The 16,594-nt window shown below is 51.7% G+C and overlaps 9 protein-coding genes across 9 annotated transcripts; 5 read left to right on the top strand and 4 right to left on the bottom strand.

The window, feature by feature from the left end:
• Positions 1–292: 292 nt before the first annotated feature.
• Positions 293–1,312, top strand: J4E79_007720 (uncharacterized protein; the record flags this gene model as incomplete). Its single annotated transcript, XM_049356583.1, has 2 exons — positions 293–295; positions 344–1,312. 2 exons carry the CDS (start codon positions 293–295, stop codon positions 1,310–1,312), a joined length of 972 nt encoding a protein of 323 aa, XP_049208930.1.
• A 455-nt stretch (positions 1,313–1,767) lies between these two features.
• Positions 1,768–2,984, top strand: LET1 (26S protease regulatory subunit 8; the record flags this gene model as incomplete). The annotated part of the gene is made up of 2 exons (XM_049356582.1): positions 1,768–2,002; positions 2,050–2,984. The coding sequence occupies 2 exons, from the start codon at positions 1,768–1,770 to the stop codon at positions 2,982–2,984; spliced, it is 1,170 nt and encodes a 389-aa protein (XP_049208929.1).
• A 690-nt stretch (positions 2,985–3,674) lies between these two features.
• J4E79_007718 (uncharacterized protein) lies at positions 3,675–5,420 on the top strand (the record flags this gene model as incomplete). The annotated part of the gene is made up of 3 exons (XM_049356581.1): positions 3,675–3,866; positions 3,985–4,494; positions 4,545–5,420. The coding sequence occupies 3 exons, from the start codon at positions 3,675–3,677 to the stop codon at positions 5,418–5,420; spliced, it is 1,578 nt and encodes a 525-aa protein (XP_049208928.1).
• Positions 5,421–5,551: 131 nt separating this feature from the next.
• On the bottom strand, positions 5,552–6,780 carry J4E79_007717 (uncharacterized protein; the record flags this gene model as incomplete). Its single annotated transcript, XM_049356580.1, has 2 exons — positions 5,552–6,456; positions 6,519–6,780. 2 exons carry the CDS (start codon positions 6,778–6,780, stop codon positions 5,552–5,554), a joined length of 1,167 nt encoding a protein of 388 aa, XP_049208927.1.
• An 824-nt stretch (positions 6,781–7,604) lies between these two features.
• J4E79_007716 (uncharacterized protein) lies at positions 7,605–8,659 on the bottom strand (the record flags this gene model as incomplete). The annotated part of the gene is made up of 3 exons (XM_049356579.1): positions 7,605–7,855; positions 7,919–8,504; positions 8,555–8,659. The coding sequence occupies 3 exons, from the start codon at positions 8,657–8,659 to the stop codon at positions 7,605–7,607; spliced, it is 942 nt and encodes a 313-aa protein (XP_049208926.1).
• Positions 8,660–9,868: 1,209 nt separating this feature from the next.
• J4E79_007715 (uncharacterized protein) lies at positions 9,869–10,211 on the top strand (the record flags this gene model as incomplete). Its single annotated transcript, XM_049356578.1, has 2 exons — positions 9,869–10,077; positions 10,166–10,211. 2 exons carry the CDS (start codon positions 9,869–9,871, stop codon positions 10,209–10,211), a joined length of 255 nt encoding a protein of 84 aa, XP_049208925.1.
• A 762-nt stretch (positions 10,212–10,973) lies between these two features.
• On the bottom strand, positions 10,974–11,683 carry CNB1 (Calcineurin subunit B; the record flags this gene model as incomplete). Its single annotated transcript, XM_049356577.1, has 4 exons — positions 10,974–11,096; positions 11,152–11,448; positions 11,502–11,554; positions 11,632–11,683. The coding sequence occupies 4 exons, from the start codon at positions 11,681–11,683 to the stop codon at positions 10,974–10,976; spliced, it is 525 nt and encodes a 174-aa protein (XP_049208924.1).
• Positions 11,684–11,893: 210 nt separating this feature from the next.
• Positions 11,894–12,574, top strand: J4E79_007713 (uncharacterized protein; the record flags this gene model as incomplete). The annotated part of the gene is made up of 3 exons (XM_049356576.1): positions 11,894–12,208; positions 12,263–12,460; positions 12,536–12,574. 3 exons carry the CDS (start codon positions 11,894–11,896, stop codon positions 12,572–12,574), a joined length of 552 nt encoding a protein of 183 aa, XP_049208923.1.
• Positions 12,575–14,597: 2,023 nt separating this feature from the next.
• On the bottom strand, positions 14,598–15,464 carry J4E79_007712 (uncharacterized protein; the record flags this gene model as incomplete). Its single annotated transcript, XM_049356575.1, has 1 exon — positions 14,598–15,464. One exon carries the CDS (start codon positions 15,462–15,464, stop codon positions 14,598–14,600), a length of 867 nt encoding a protein of 288 aa, XP_049208922.1.
• Between the last annotated feature and the right edge of the window lie 1,130 nt (positions 15,465–16,594).

Below are 16,594 nucleotides of genomic sequence, written 5' to 3'. Positions count from 1 at the left end.
GTCGACCCCATTGGACGCCGATACAGCGCGAACATGAGTTGCTTTTGGGGTGCATCTATGGCTGCAGGTCGCTTCGCGATGGCGAATCACTGGCTGCGATCTCGCATGCATGCATGATGCGAACTTCACCGGACCAACCGCAATCACGGTCGACTCATAACTGACACTGCGCCCCAAAGGTGGTCCGGATAAGTTCAGCTGAAGATAAGTGCGGTATTGCGCCCTTTGATCTGTCAGCGCAAGCCGTGATAATCTCTTCTTCTGCAACAGCGCAATCTTTCCACTAAAGACCATGGTAAGTACACTGCTCCTTCAGGAAGGCCCAGCTGAAGTGTCGTAACAGGCTGAAGTACTGGCTGTTTTCGCCGCGATCCAAGCTACCACACAACTTGTGGAGCAAGCCTTCCGAATCTTCGATCGCCTACGCAGGGCAAACGCTCGTCAGAAAGCTCTTGCTGAAGTCTTGGCTCGACACCGTAGCGAGCTCGAGAGTATCAAGACGATCATCGGTATAATAGACGATGAAGAGGACCTGCAAATCCCTACTGTTGCTACCGAGCTCGTCCGACTTCAAGCTGTGCAGAACAAGTTGGCCGAATTGCTTGAGACGCTCGACCCCAAGACGACAAGCAAGGTCAACCAATTAGCGCGTCAGCTGGTCCATGGCTCAGCGGATGAGAAGAAGCTTGGTTCCATCATGGATGAGCTGGTCCAAGTCAAGACCCTGCTTATTTTGCGCATCCAGGTCGCCCACATCGGAGTAATACGTACTATTGGAAAGGAGGCCGTAGTCAATGCGGAAGTTATAAAGCGAATAGACGCTTTCTTGAGGGAGCATATTCCCAACTGCGAGGGGTTGCGAATTGCACGATTGTTGAAGGGCCGAAGTCCATCAAGTAAGTTCTGCGCCGCCGTAACCTGTCCACTTCAACTGACAGTCGTAGATGATGGCACGATGCCATTGACTCTTGCAGATCTCAGAGCTCTTGACAAGGAGATCAATGGCGATGGCGAAGATAGCGGAGACGAGACGCTCGTTGATGATTCCGAAATATCACCTCGCGAGTTGCCGGTCAAGACCGAGCGCATCATCACGCGAAACACAGCGCGGAACCAGGCTCTGCAAGTGAATGCTGCTCTCGAACAGGATATGTGGAAAGACATAAGTCGTCTCAAGATCCAGGACAACGTAGCTGAAGACCAGAGTTGCCAGGTCAACTACCCTATATCGCGGGACATATTCTCGATGATGCTCGACCGGCAAAGTAAGATCGCAGTACCATCGCGACAGAGACCAGTAAGCACGCGTTAAGGAAGACGTAAGGCGTTAGGACGGATGTAGATTTGGAGTTGGTGGCCGTGTGGCCTTCGGCGATGCCAGAAGCGGACCATGCTGATAATCGTGTGTTTTCTTACGAGAATCTGGCGACTGTGCGATAATGCAGGAAATGCAAATGTGAATAATCAATGTATGATTGAGAGCCGGTGAAAAACGTTGCTGTGGTAAGACCTGTCGGCGCGTGTGCTCCTTCCTCCAACGCGTATGCGCTAGTGGCCCGGCGTAACCTTAATCCGACAATGGCCAGCTTCGGAAGCTTCCACGCCTTCACGGGCGTCAACACCAAGGTGCAACAGTCGCCATCGCTATCTCACCCACAACCTTTACTCCACCGTCTTCGCCGTCGCTCACTACACGAGCTCCTTGCATTCAACACTACCCCAAACAACACCCTAGCCTAAACATCGCCGCCGGCGCCCGCCACAGCCATGGCGCTCGATACCTTCTTCCACAACAAGATCGAGACGATGAAGCTCGAGATCATACAGGGACAGGCTAAGCTACGACGACTTGAAGCCCAGCGCAATGACTACAACTCAAGAGTACGGTTATTGCGAGAGGAGCTCGGCCTTCTACAGCAACCGGGATCCTACGTTGGAGAGGTAGTAAAGGTCATGGGTACCAAGAAGGTGCTCGTAAAGGTTCACCCCGAGGGAAAATACGGTATGTATGGGTTTAATCACAGACGGATTCAAGACTGATCAGGGCAGTCGTCGATGTTGCGGACAGCGTCGACATCAGCAAACTCACCGCCGGAAAGCGCGTCACTCTCCTCAGCGACTCCTACAAGCTCGAGAAGCTCCTTCCCTCGTCCGTCGATCCCCTCGTCTCCCTCATGATGGTCGAGAAGGTGCCCGACAGCACATATGACATGATTGGTGGTCTGGATCAGCAGATCAAGGAGATCAAGGAAGTCATCGAGCTGGGTCTGCAACATCCCGAACTCTTCGAATCGCTCGGTATCGCTCAACCCAAGGGTGTTCTGCTATACGGTCCTCCTGGAACAGGAAAGACACTGCTTGCGCGTGCGGTCGCACATCACGCTGACTGCAAGTTCATTCGAGTGTCTGGTAGCGAGCTGGTACAGAAGTACATTGGTGAGGGTAGTCGCATGGTTCGTGAACTCTTCGTCATGGCACGAGAACACGCACCCAGCATTATCTTCATGGACGAGATTGACAGCATTGGATCAAGTCGAGTGGAGGGAAGCTCAGGTGGTGATTCCGAGGTCCAGCGAACCATGTTGGAGTTGCTGAACCAGCTGGACGGTTTCGAGCCAACCAAGAACATCAAGATCATCATGGCGACCAACCGACTGGACATTCTAGATCCCGCCCTCCTACGACCCGGACGTATCGACCGAAAGATCGAGTTCCCACCGCCAACCGTCGAGGCGCGTGCCGACATTCTGCGCATTCACTCTAGGAGCATGAACTTGACGCGTGGTATCAATCTGACAAAGGTCGCGGAGAAGATGAACGGATGTTCAGGTGCTGAGCTGAAGGGTGTGTGCACTGAGGCTGGTATGTACGCCCTCAGGGAGAGGAGAGTGCACGTCACACAGGAGGACTTCGATCTGGCGACTGCGAAGGTGCTGAACAAGCACGACGACAAGGCGACCAGTTTGAGCAAGCTGTGGAAGTAGACCATGGTACGTGGTCTTGCTACTGCGCTTGCCTGCATTATGCATTGCTGGTGTTCACGTCGAGATTATGTACACCAAACATAGACGTGCAGATTCTTGGTACAAACAAATAATGACTACCGACCTTCAACATTCCTAACATGGTTGATGTGGATCTCGCATGGTCAGTTCAGGTGTGACGGCACGTCATACTAGCGCGGAGTAACTCCCGTCAGGACCTAGCCCGCCATCTCCCACACCACCTCGCATGCAATGCAGATCGTAACCATCTTAACATCGCTTATCGCTTACCACAGGACAGTCGCAACGGCTTCAATTCCTTATCGCGTGTGTGGACCAGAGTTGTGGACGCAGTACAACCATGGCGTTCGCCCTGGAGATAGCCCGCGCATCGTGGTGGTGGTACCTTCCTCTGCGTGGTATTGCGCGAGCGGGAAGCCCGATTGCGCGACAAGGAACATTATAAGTCGTCACACTAACCATGCAGTTTCCCAACCCACTGGCTCAATCAAATACCATTCCGTTAAAGATCCTCCATTCACTAAGTTCTTAAGCGACGCTAATGCTTGTTGTCCCTCGCCACCTGTTACCTTGACTTGACCCGGCTGTCTGTGTTTACTGCGATCTAGCTTAACCTCCGCTTTTACATTCTTTGCGCTCGCAGCCGGCTTCAAAGGGCGGAAAGAAACCATGGCCGACTCGCCAGTAAAGATGGATGAATCGCACGGTTACAAGGAACCTTCAGCGCAAACCGTAGCAAGAGATGGAGAAGTGCCGGTGAGCGTTTTGGAAGATGGGTCGTTGGACCCCGTGTACGAAGCCAAAGCGAAGATGTTAAACAAGGCCATGCAAGATATAGGCATGGGGAAGTATCAATGGCAAGTAAGTATTCAACCATTCGCACTCCCATCTTTGGCGAACACGCTTTACTCAACCAACCTTTCTCCAGACCCATCCCTCATCTCCATCTACTTCCTTCCAGCAAACTGACATCTCCCAGCTCTTCATCGTGATTGGATTCGGCTGGGCAATGGACAATCTCTGGCCGATAGTAACGTCTCTAATCTTCACGCCCATCACCAACGAATTCAACCCCACACGCCCACCTCTACTCTCCCTCTCGCAAAACATCGGTCTTCTCTTCGGCGCCGTCTTCTGGGGTTTCGGTTGCGACATCTTCGGAAGGAGATGGGCTTTCAACCTCACTATCGGTATCACCGCTGTGTTTGGAATGATAGCAGCCAGTAGTCCAAACTTCGCTGCTATTGGTACTTTCGCTGCTCTGTGGTCTGTTGGTGTAGGTGGAAACTTGCCAGTAGATTCCGCCATCTTCCTGGAGTTCTTGCCTGGGAGCCATCAGTATCTGTTGACGATTCTGTCGATCTACTGGGCGCTTGCGCAGGTCTTCGCTACGCTTGTAGCATGGCCATTGCTTGGAAACCTCACGTGTCAGCAGACGGATACGAATTGCACGAGAGGAGAAAACATGGGATGGCGGTACTTCATGATTGTCAGTCCCGAAACCCCTGCTTCCGAAAGTATTCGCTAACACTTTTCGAGGTCATGGGTGGCGTCGCACTACTAATGTTCATCGGCCGCTTCGTATTCTTCACAATCTTTGAATCGCCAAAGTTCCTAATGGGAAAAGGCAGAGACGCAGACGCAGTCCGCATCGTCCACGAAGTCGCCCGCCGCAACGGCAAAGAGTGCACCCTCACACTTGAAGAGCTTGAATCATGCAACAACTACGCGCTACCCGGTACCATCCAGCAAACGAGCACTGCCACCGCAGCAGTCAAACGCAAGCTTCAGAAGCTAGATAGCTCGCACGTCAAAGCCCTTTTCGCGACCAAGAAACTAGCCTTCTCAACCAGCACCGTTACCCTCGTCTGGGCATTCATCGGCCTCGGTTACCCCCTCTACAACGCCTTCCTCCCATACATCCAAGCCACCCGCGGCGCCGACTTCGGCGACGGCTCAACCTACATCACCTACCGCAACAGCCTCATCATCGCCGTACTCGGCGTCCCCGGCTGCATCCTCGGCGCCGTGCTCGTCGAAACACCGCACATCGGTCGCAAAGGCACACTCGCTCTTTCGACAGTCCTTACTGGTGTTTTCCTCCTTTGTTCAACAACGGCGCTCACTTCCAACGCCCTCCTAGGATGGAACTGCGCCTACAACTTCATGAGCAACATTATGTATGCGGTGTTGTATGCATATACACCTGAGATCTTTCCGACCAAAGACCGAGGGACGGGCAATGCGATTACGGCGAGTGCGAACAGGGTGTTTGGTATTATGGCGCCTATTGTGGCTATGTTTGCCGACTTGGAGACGAGTGCGCCAGTTTATGTTAGTGGAGCGTTGTTTATTGCTGCGGGTATTTTGGTGCTTATTTTGCCTTTTGAAAGTAGGGGAAAAGCGAGTATGTAAACGGGCAGGCGCAAAACATGTCATGAACGACACAGATGCGTGGATAGTGTGAATGCATCTATGTACTTAGAACGGGGCTTCTACAAGGAAAGTACAAGAACGAATATGCAAGGAGTTAAAATAATAAAGTCTCAAACAGCCCCTGGGGTAGCACCAGAGGAAACAGCACCCGACGACGTCGTCCCATTAGCACCCGGCCCACCAATCAGATCCGCACCCGTCTGATTCTTGTTCGTAATACCACCACCCGCCTGGTAATCCGCCGCAACACCAAACATCTGATCGTCATTATGATCAGCCGTAGTATTAATCCCAATCTGAATCCAAGCCATCAACCCATCCTCGACCCCATCACCCAAATACACGTACTGAGGAAACGGATCAAAATCGTCATCAGCCTGCACAACCGACAAGAAATCGTCGTCGTTGGTGATATACGGCTGCGTACTGAAGATATAAGGTTCCGTAGCTTCAACCTCAGCTTTCAGATCTTCAGGGTAGAAAAGCTGACCGGCATGTGCGATAGTGCCATCGGCGCCCGTGGTGCCGTTTGAGCGGACGGTCACATTGCTCTTAACGAGGAGGTGCGTGTGTGTTGCGCGATCGGTGTAGTGGCCTGGAAACAAGGTTTCGAAAGCCACGACGCCATCAGCATCTGTTTCTTGGACGCCGCGGAGGAAGGTGGTGTTGAGGCCGCCTTGGCCGGACTCGACGCCGCTGTAGTAGCCCGTGGCGTTGCTGTTCCATATATCGACGAAGAGGTGGGGGACGGGCTCGCAGGTGATGATGTCGACGTATTGCACTTCGAGGTAGAGGTCGATGCCTTTTTGGTCTTCGACTACGTTCTTCCGGATCATTTCGCCCGTGACGTAGTAGGGCCCGAAGGTGAGTTCGGGGGTGAGGATGCATGAGGTGTTTGCGGCGAAGATGGCGCTGGTGGGAGTGTCGGGTGTGTAGTTTATCGTGCCGGTCATGTTGTGATTGACCTTTTCGAATTCTTGGAGTTGCGCCAAATCACGACGGTACTTCTTGGGCTCTGCATGTTGATGTTAGCCATTGTTGTTGGAAACAGGGTTGAGATGTTGGGGTAGAGCATACTTGCAGTGATTCCACGCTTCCGACGAAGCTCATCCAGCGTGTTCGCGCGACGTTCTTCAGAACGCCGCATCAAGCTTCGGTGCTTGAGCGTATTTTGACATCCAGCCAAAGAACGTCTCGCTGCAGCAGCGCGCAGGCCACGAGCTTCGATCTCGCGTTTGATTTTGGCGTGGTCGTGTGTCTCGCCGGGGTGAGCTATGATGGTGCTAAAGAGAGAGGTGACTGTAGCGGCGCTGGTGAGGACGGAGGCGAGTTTGACCATGTTCGATTGCTAAATTTAGTGAAAACAGAAGTTGGTATGATCTGTTGAACAATTGAAAGGTACCAGGATTTGATACAGCCAGCTAGCGACACCGGAGAAATGATGATGATGATGGAGCTATACACTTCACATCGATACTGACTGCCTTTATACAATAGTATGTATCTCATAAAAACTGCCTGAGATATACCACTAACTTCGTATTCCTACATGTAGACCTAAAGCGACGATGTACGATTTTAGTATATGTCTCACACGCATTTCGTACATGGGAGATCTTACCCCTACCTAACCGTGTTGACTCTTGTCATCCTATCATGTCGAGCACTGAAGCCATTACCACTTCATCACCCATACCAAAACTTCGTCACGATATGTGACGCGGCAGTCGACAATCCAGGTCTCGCCTGGAATAGCTTTTCGTTGTACGAAACTCTAAGCCATTCGTACTACATCTAGTGCTATTCGTCATACTGTATAACGCGGCCATATCCATGCGAAGTGGGTCTGAATGTGTTCGTCTGCCCGGGGAGGTTGAAACGAATCAAACAATGAGGTCTGGCGGACGGGGCGGCTGAACGAAGTGGGTCACGGGGAAACGGGAAACGCTAAGACTTGCCAACAGCCCGAACGAGCGGTAATAAAATCTCTCCCATTGGTTATCATCAGCATCAACTTCAAGACGTATGCGTATACGAGTTGTCGTAAGCTTCGTCGGACTTGTTGTTGATCTTTAGATTGCTATTGATGTACGACCGATTCTCTACAAGGCGAACATTACCTGCGAGCTCGACTCCAACCCGCACAGTATCACACTGATCTCATCACTTGCTTCCCCAGGCCTTCTTCATCAACTCCTCGACACCGATCGGCTGAATCTGGGGAAACTCATGGTTTCTCAGGCCATCCTTAGAGACATCCATGTTCACACGTACAGCCAACATGCTGAACTCGACGACCAATGGTTGAATGAATTCCGGAGGAAACTCGTATGAGCCTTCTGGCTGCTGGAGCACCGTAGCTTGACCCTTCTCCAACTTTTCGATGGTATCGTAGGTGATGTCCCATTTCGTGCCTGTCATTCAAAAGGTTAGCTTCATTCCCAATCGCCATGATGTGGGCAGTAAGGATGACTTACCCGTGACCTTCTCCGCCAACTCAACAGCCTTCTTCCACGTCAACGCATCGGAAGCAAAAGGACTAAGCTCAGGCCACTTCTTCTCGTCATCCAACGTCGCAACAATATACTTTGCCAAGTCCGTCGAATGGATGAACGACACCGCCGAATTGCCATCACCCGGCAACACCGCCTTCTTGTTCTTGAAGTCCAAAGCGTAGTTGAAAGGCTTCATGTTGGACTTGACATGCGGCATGGCAAAGTAGTCCGAGTACCAGCCTAGGAAGACGCGCGTGAAGTCGATGTGAGAGTTGCGAAGTAGATCGGCGGCATCGAGCCACCATTTCGCTGAGGGGTACACGTCGAGGATGCCGGGTTGGGAGTAGTTGACTCCGTATTCGCTGGGCATGAGGCGCTTTACGTTGCCGGCGTCGATGGCGGCGTGGATGAGGTTTATCTGCGAGTCTGCGCCTGGTTTGTCGAAGAGGCGGAGTGCGGATATGACGATTTCGATGTTGTTCTTCTGGAGTAGGTCTTTCATTGATGCGACGTCGTCGTAGTTTGTTTCGAGGACTGGGGTGGATTCGAGGCCTGGTAGCTTGCTTGCCTGGATGTTAATTAGTGATGTGTCAAGTCAGGTGGGTTTCGTGTTCATACACTTCGGCTTAGGATCAAAACTTGGTGTTTGCCTTGCCGCACAAGTTCTTCGACAATCGTGCGGCCAATGCCGCCGGTGCCTCCGGCAACTGCTACAGTGACCATGGCTGAGTTTCGAATGACGATAGTCGATGGAAAGACCGAAGATGGAAGTGTGTAGTGGATGATACAGTTGAAGAAGCTACTGAGAGCTGGTAGAGCAGTTCCTGATCTTTAGAGGCTATTGCAATAGATCTTATATGGCCAGCATGTGGACGAAACCCGGTCGAAGGATTCATGTCTGCACGAAGTGTATTGACTACCCATTACCGTGTACCTTGGCATAGCGACAGGAAGTTGCTCGTAGACATCGATAGAAGCTACGCGGCTGCAAATATCCGCTCGTAAATCTCCCGTCCACTGAGAAGTCGCGAATGCAACATGAAGACCTTGGCAAGGCGCATAACGTGACTACCCCAAGACATCAGTGTAAGCCCTCAGTATGTGAGTTGCGGCGCCATGCCGGACTCACGGACATTTACAAAGCGCGAAAAGGGCGAAATCAGGGCGGGGAAAGGCTTGAGATGGATGCGCTAGCCCCATATGGGTTAGGCTAAGCCTAGTTGAGCGTCATACGCCGGTGATATCACCGTAAACTGGGAACTTCAATGAACAAATGTCCTTGAATTTCCAGCTGAGTACCTACATACACCTCGATTTCGCTGACAAACGTTCTTCGTCCGGTATCATGTTTTTCGTCCTTGACCGCGACTATTTGTCCTGACAAAACGCTCAATCGCGCTGTCCACGGATCCCGCTCGTGGCATTTATGTCCTTAACCCATCACGGGGATTCTTCTTCTTCCAAGCATTTCTTTTCTGTCATTTAGCCTCCCATGTTCTCTGACAGCGTCTTCCAGATAGTGCGCAATGAAAAAAGTACGTGGAGTAGATCGAGCGTCTCCATATCAAAGAAAGCGCCCAGCAGCCGACGAACACCCGCGCGACGCGATACACTCGGAAACGACTCGTTGCCCGTCTCTTCTTCTGCTGGAAATATTGCGTCTATAACATAGCATAGAGACAAAAAGAATCTCATTGATGTAGACGAACCATTCACTCGAGCCTCGTATGGCCTACATGTCACAACCGCCACCTCTTCAAAACACCAAAATCACACAACCACAATGTTCACACCCATTTCTTGAAGCCACCCCATCACCGAAACACCATCTCCCCTCCAGCAATAAATACCACAGAACACCATCACCGCCCTCTAGCCCCCATTACTCTTCGCACCTCACCCCGGCACACATATATCACCTCCACAGTCACCATGCTCCCCTTACTAGTAGCAAGCTTCCTCAAGGACAGGATCCTGAACAAAACCTTCTTCGTCTGCATCTTCACCCTCATCTCGCTGATCATCTACCTCTTCGTGCTTCTCGGCTGCATAAGCACAGGTGCTGGCATCGAGAGTCTGTATTGGGTGATGATATCGCAGAATGGGACTGCTGGACAGCCACCTGTTGCAGTGCGGATAGGGTATTTTGGTACGCACATCTCTTAACTGACATTCCGCGTGTTGGTATTAGTGCTGTATTGGGATTTGAGGTTACTGACAGTATAACAGGCCTCTGCACATCTTTCCCACCAAACACAACAGCACCCAGCGATAACCCCACACCAGCACCGTTGGAATGCTTTCCTGGCGACACACCACCAGGTCTTTCCAGTATACCGATGACGCACCCTGTCCTCGCCTCCGCCCTGGCACTGCAGAAATCCTCTTTATATCCTCTTCCCGCAATCGCCTCATCGCTCTTCCTCATCTCTCTAATCTACTACTTCATCTTCCGTGAGCGAGGCGGCCGAAATGAGAAGGCTTCGAAGTTTCTTCTGGGGGTTAGTGCGGCACTGGGCGTTGCGGGCGCGTTGTGTGCGATGGCTAGTGCAAAGGCGTTGCATGAGATAGGGATTCTGCTGGGACATCATGCGGTTGGTGGCGGTGAGGGGGAGGTCAGCATCGAAGCTGGGAGTTGGGAAGGTGCGGGGCTGTGTATCGCGGCTGGTATTCACTTTGTTATTGTGGTTTATGCGGCGATCGGGATGCCGGGGTTTAGTCTGGGTTTCGGTAGTGGTGGATATATCGGGAAGAGGTTCTTGTAGAGCTGGCGGCTAGAGGCGACCCGAATACAGGGATATGAATAGCTGTTGTTAATGCGAAATCAGTATCTTTGAATGCGATCAGTGGTAAGGTGTCATGATCCGCGTCAGCATCCACATTTGTGAAACAGTGTTGACCAAAGATGTCGGGTCTGAATTGAGGAATATCGAATACTGTCGAGCCCGTTCCCGAGTGTGCCCGCAACACCATGAACGCCTCGCCAAGGAAACCCTCGTGCCTGGAGATGCCGTCGCATTCGTAACAGAAAAAGCGCTTAGAATTGGTCCAGGGTCATGCTCATAGAAACGTCCGTGTTCTCGACCATCTTCGTGAACTCCTCGAAGCTGATCTTGCCGTCGCGATCTAGATCGGCCTCCATGATGGTCTTGTCGACAATCTACGTGCTTGTTAGACGTCTCTACCATATGACTTCCAGCATGTGTTGCACGCACCTGTTGCAGCTGTTGGTCCTTCAGGTTGCTTCCAACCATCATCTTCAGTACTATGAAGAGCTCGCCATTGCTGATGTAGCCGTCGCGGTCGATGTCGTATACGCGGAAAGCGAATCGCAGCTTCTCCTCCTTGTTGCCCTTGCTACTGAAAGCTGAGAGACCGGAGACGAATTCTTGGAAGTCGACGTCGCCGCCGCCATCTTCGTCGAAGATAGCGATCATGCGTGTTGCGAGAGGGTTCGAGGAGATTTGGGGGAGGGCTAGGAATTCGTCGCGCTCTATGGTACCAGAGTTATCCTAGACTGAGTTAGCCAAGCATTCAGCTATTGCGTATAGTGCTGATCGCGCACCTTGTCCAGCTTCATAAACCGTTTCCTTAGGCGGTCAACCTCCTCGCGGTCAACTGCATGCTGTTAGCAAGCTATTCTCAGCCCCGCAGACGCCCCTTCGCGTATGCCTCCTCTTTCGCCGCTTACGTACAGTTGGACCCGGAGGCTATGTTGTCGAGCAGCCCAGACTGTTGGTTACCCATTTTGGCGATTTATCTGGGGTAGGAATTGAATGGGGAGGATATTGTCGTGTCTCGATGTCGTGGGGCTGCTGGTCGCCGCCGCTAGGGTCCAACCGCGCTAAAGGCAGGCACCGCGCCCCGACGTCAACCGCCAAGACTCCACCTTCCCTTCCGCGCATCCACATCCAACACTCTGCTCGAGCCTCACGTCGCGGCGTAGATTCAGACACAATGGACTCAGATATACCCACCGAAGTTGGCTCAGTGCTACAGGGCGCATCCATCAACCAACATCCGTCCGTACGCCATGACCTGAACCCATCGACCGCCGCATCCCAGAAGCAGCCCGTCACCCTCAATGAACACCCAGATCCCGATAGCTCGGAAGTCGGCGAAGATGAAATACCAGTCAGCGTATTAGATCCGGTACCGCGCCAGAAGACGATGCCCCCGCTACCAGACCTTCGATTCGAACAAAGTTACCTAAAGAGCATCGAGCAAGCAGAGGGATGGCAGGGCGTGGCATGGATTACATTACGAGATCAGGTACAAGGAGATAAGAATGGAGCATATGGGAAGTTTCGCTAATCAGCGGCATAGGTCATCATGTGCTTCGCGCAAGGCGTGCTATGGACTCTCCTACTGAACGGCTGGCGGCATTGGAACCGATCGACCAAGTTTAGTGGACACGGCGTTGGTGCGCGGATACGGAGATGGTGGTGGGGAGTCAACAACTGGACGATACCGAATGCAAAGTCCAAGTTGAGGGATACCAAATTAGCGAAGAACGTGACGGAGGTAAGTGTGGCCTTCTTGAAAGTCCGGCGCCGAACATGTGTTTGAAGTGTGGGATCAACGCTAACGATCTTTTAGTATTACGAAGGAGAGTTCTCAAGCGCTGCTCAAGATTGAATGCGATGATTCCTAGCTCTCTCCCTATTCAGCCATACCTGCACCTAAATGTCATAGGCTTGAGCAGGCCCTTTGGGCGTGACGAAAACACTCCAATGACCAAACCAGACCACTTGGTGTTACTCGCATTGCTAACTCTGTCACCCTATACAAGGGAAAAACTGAACACCTAGGAGCCTACGTCGCCATTAGGCCACTAACTTCGCAAGCTTTTACCTTGATGTAGGCTCTAGGGTGTTCGGTTTTTCCTTTGAATGGGGTGCTGTCCTAACAATGCACCTCAAACTCCTTAGTTCCGCGGGTGGCGTCCATCGGGTAATAAATGCGGATTGCGGCACGGGCGCCCCTCCAATCCGACGTATCCACCCTCGCTCTCACCTCATCGTTGGAAATCTTCCTCGCGCCTCTCCCTACTTTCTATTACTCCAAAAAGCAATACTTGCCATCTCAATCTAACAATCTTCCCACTCCGTCGTATCGTTAGTGCCGGATTGGAAGTAGAACCATGCCGGTGTATCTCATCCTATCCAGAGGAATGCCCCGCAATCGCAACTTGCGGTTCAATACCGTAATAAACATCAGTCGCACCCGCTTGGTATCATCTACATCAAACTCAAGTGGCCAAGTTCCACCTTCCCAAAAACCTACTACCGTCGGCAAAAGTCCGAAAGCCAAATCCTTATTGTCAGCCTTATCAAATCCGTCGCAGGCCAACCAGAAAGTTCACGATTCCATTTCAAAACGACAGGCTGGTACCACCATAGGACCCCGTGTTGGTCTGAGTAACCATAAAGTGGTCTCTACTGCCTCCCTTCGCTCCCGGCCGATCGACTCTCAATTATCGAACCTTCCACAACCGTCACCACCGTCACCACCGCCACTATCTCAGCGAGGACAGACGGCTCCCTCAAGACCATGCCGACGCGGTAATCTTCAAATTTCTCCATCCTATTGCATCTCTCCTGGCGACTCACAGACTTTCACGCTCCCTGACGGACGTCAACTTGGGTATGCGATATATGGCAGCAGACATCCGAAAGCAGCCGTCATTGTCGCATTCCATGGTACTCCTGGTTCGCGTCTGGACTATCGCATGTGGCACGATTGGGCGTTGAAAAATGGCGTCACCCTCGTTTGTCCAGAAAGGCCAGGTTATGGCTTATCTACAATCGACAAGAATTACGTGGTAACAAGACACGCCCATGATGTTCAAAGGTTGATGGATCATGTTGGATATGAACAATATAAAGTCATTGGTGCTAGGGGTGGCGGCCCATATGCTCTTGCTCTCACTCACATTTGCACCAAAGTGCAAGTTCAGGGCACCCTGCTCATGGCCCCCATAGCTCCAATTGATGCACCAAAAACTGGCGTGCCGATGAACAGAGCTGGCGTGCCGATGAGTAGGTATCTATGGAGATTACTCACTATCTTCCCGTTTCTTATGGAGCTCAGAGTCTCCTTTGTAAGTAGGAAATTCTTGAAAAACATGGCGGCCATAAATCCGCCCACCGAAGAGTTACGCAAGACCGAACAAGGGCACAAAATCATCGAGGGGCATGCAAGACACGGTACTCCTGCAGCCTATGTCCATGATCATTGCGCGCAGCATCGCTATTGGGGATACGAGCTTAGGGACATAGATGCTAACCGAATCGTTATAATTGCTGGAGGCATGGACGTACAAAACCCTCCGGATGGCATGCGATACATGCGCGATCGACTACAAAACACTGAGCTCTTCATACATCCATACGACAACCACTTCACTTTACAAGCGAACCACATGCGTCGTGCGTTGCAGATTCTACGCAGTATGTAATGATTACATATAGTCAATTCAAATACTCGCTTTTCCCGCTATTGACCCGAACCCTTGACTTTGTGAATTCCTCATCACAAACAGGAAGATGGAAATTTCGATATCAATTTCAAGCAGCGCGTGATTGAGAACGAAGTATGCATGACTTAGGTACATTGTCTTGATGCACTGTTGACAGACTTGCCTAACGATCCAACCGCCTTATTCCACGATCTTGAAAGTCGCTACTTTGTCTTCGTCTTGCGCGATCATCTTCAACAGCCCTGGCGGTTCTCCGAACACCCACCCTTCCTCCCTCATCTTCTTGATATCCGGCTTCTCTTCTCCTTCCACGGCGCTTCTCGAAGACAAGCTGTTCACGTTGTGCAAATCAATAAGATCTCGCATCTTACTAACAACCTCTTCGCTTTCATCTGCTCCCTTTTCCCTATCCAACCCCAGATCGTCAGAAAAGCTGAAGCGCGAGATTTTCTTGCCTTTCAAGCCTTCCGGGTCTTCCAAGGAGCCAAATGACCACCATCGAATTGAAAGATTGCCGGGCCAGACATGGTAGGTGTCGCCGACTCGTAGAAAATGTTCAAGCTTTTCTTGGAGCGGGGTTGAGTCGTCGCCGAGACTCGACATAAGCCGTTCAGCAGAGAGCTCCCACGCAACTTGTACAGAACCTTTTCCCACCGGAGGAATTGTGATGAAAGTGAATCCAGGGGTGTCGGGATCCTCAGGGCGTTTGGCCAGATCTGGGTCGCCTGATATCCGATGGAACGTAATGCGCTTTCTGGGCCGGAGGTTAAGCACTTTTGCAGAGCCATCTACTTGTCGGGTGGAAGGAAATGCGAGTTCCGGTGAGTGCATAGCGCCCTTGCGGAACGCATCCTCACGAGGCGTAGTGTCGAGACATGAGTACTTGGTCAAAATAGTAACGGGTCTATCTGGGAAGACCGAGGAGGTTTGGTGGATAGTGGCGATCAGCTTCAAAGGTGATGCCGAGGGGTTAGAGATTGAGAGAGTGGCTGGTGGACAGAAGTTGCACTTAAAGCAGAGCTCAACTCCGTGGTTTCGAGACGACATATGAAAAAATTCGATATGGTGTTGTAGTAGAAGACTGAGAATGCACTGCCGGGGGTTAATGTGTTGAGATGTAAGGGATTGCCGTATATGGACTAGACAAGATGTGGCACAGCTCCTTCCGTATGCAGGCGCGCCCAACAACAACCCGGATTCCGTTTATCTCGACATATACCTCGGAACTTTCATTGCAAACCTCCCGATATGCCAGCTCTTGGTTTTCGTCAAACACTCTTTGATTGAGTAGTGCGCGGAACCGGTCACCCGACTGACTACCACCATGGAGACGAAGTTTGGAAACGCCGTTGCTGGCGCTCGACGGATATTGGCGACACGATCTTGGTACCGTCCATCATGCAAAATACATCGGATAGGCCAGGCGCGGCTTCCATACGCATCAGCTTCGAGCAAAAAACCTTTGTACCCTAAGCTGAGCTCGATGCGAACTTCAACTCAGCGTAATCCAACTCAGCGTGGATTTGACAATACGCTTCTACCCGCTGTAATCTGGCCCTACGATAGCCAGGTGATCACCTTGCCCTCAGGAGCCATGTTGAGTTACGCACAACTCGGCCGTCTGGCAGAGGTGGGGCAATGCTGGGTTCTGTTTCACGGTACTCCTGGTAGTCGACTTGACTGGAAGCACGTACATCTGTTTGCTGCGAATCACGGCATCCGCGTCATGGCCATTGATCGTCCGGGCTATGGCTTTTCCTCGCTGCATGACCGAGGAATGCTGGGTTTCATACGGGACGTCGAGCATCTGCTTGATTATCGCGGCGTTCGAGTGTTCAAGATACTTTCTGTGGGTGGAGGGGGGCCGTATGCACTAGCAGCGGCCTACCATTTTCCTAAACACCGACTCAAAAAGACATCTATCATGTGCGGCATTAGTCACCCGAATTTCGCAGCCAAGAAAGCAATATCAGGATTGAGTGGCGTCGCCGAACAATTCAAGGATTGGATGCCCGCCCTGCGTGACCCAGGAGGCTACTATCAAAGATTTCGCCAAAGGAATATCAAGAGTCATGTCGAGTACACTCACCTTCTGAATAAAAACTATGAAGAGATGCAAAGGCAGGATTTTTCGGGCTACCATAACGACAAGTCGCTTGCTCCGCGACCGTGGGGGT

The sequence above is a fragment of the Alternaria viburni genome (genome assembly GCF_023758015.1).
Source record: "Alternaria viburni strain BMP 2772 chromosome Unknown scaffold_17, whole genome shotgun sequence".
In the NCBI taxonomy this organism is placed as follows: Eukaryota; Fungi; Ascomycota; class Dothideomycetes; order Pleosporales; family Pleosporaceae; genus Alternaria; species Alternaria viburni.
Note: the sequence above shows the minus strand (reverse complement) of the source record. Positions and strands in the feature narration are given on the sequence as shown.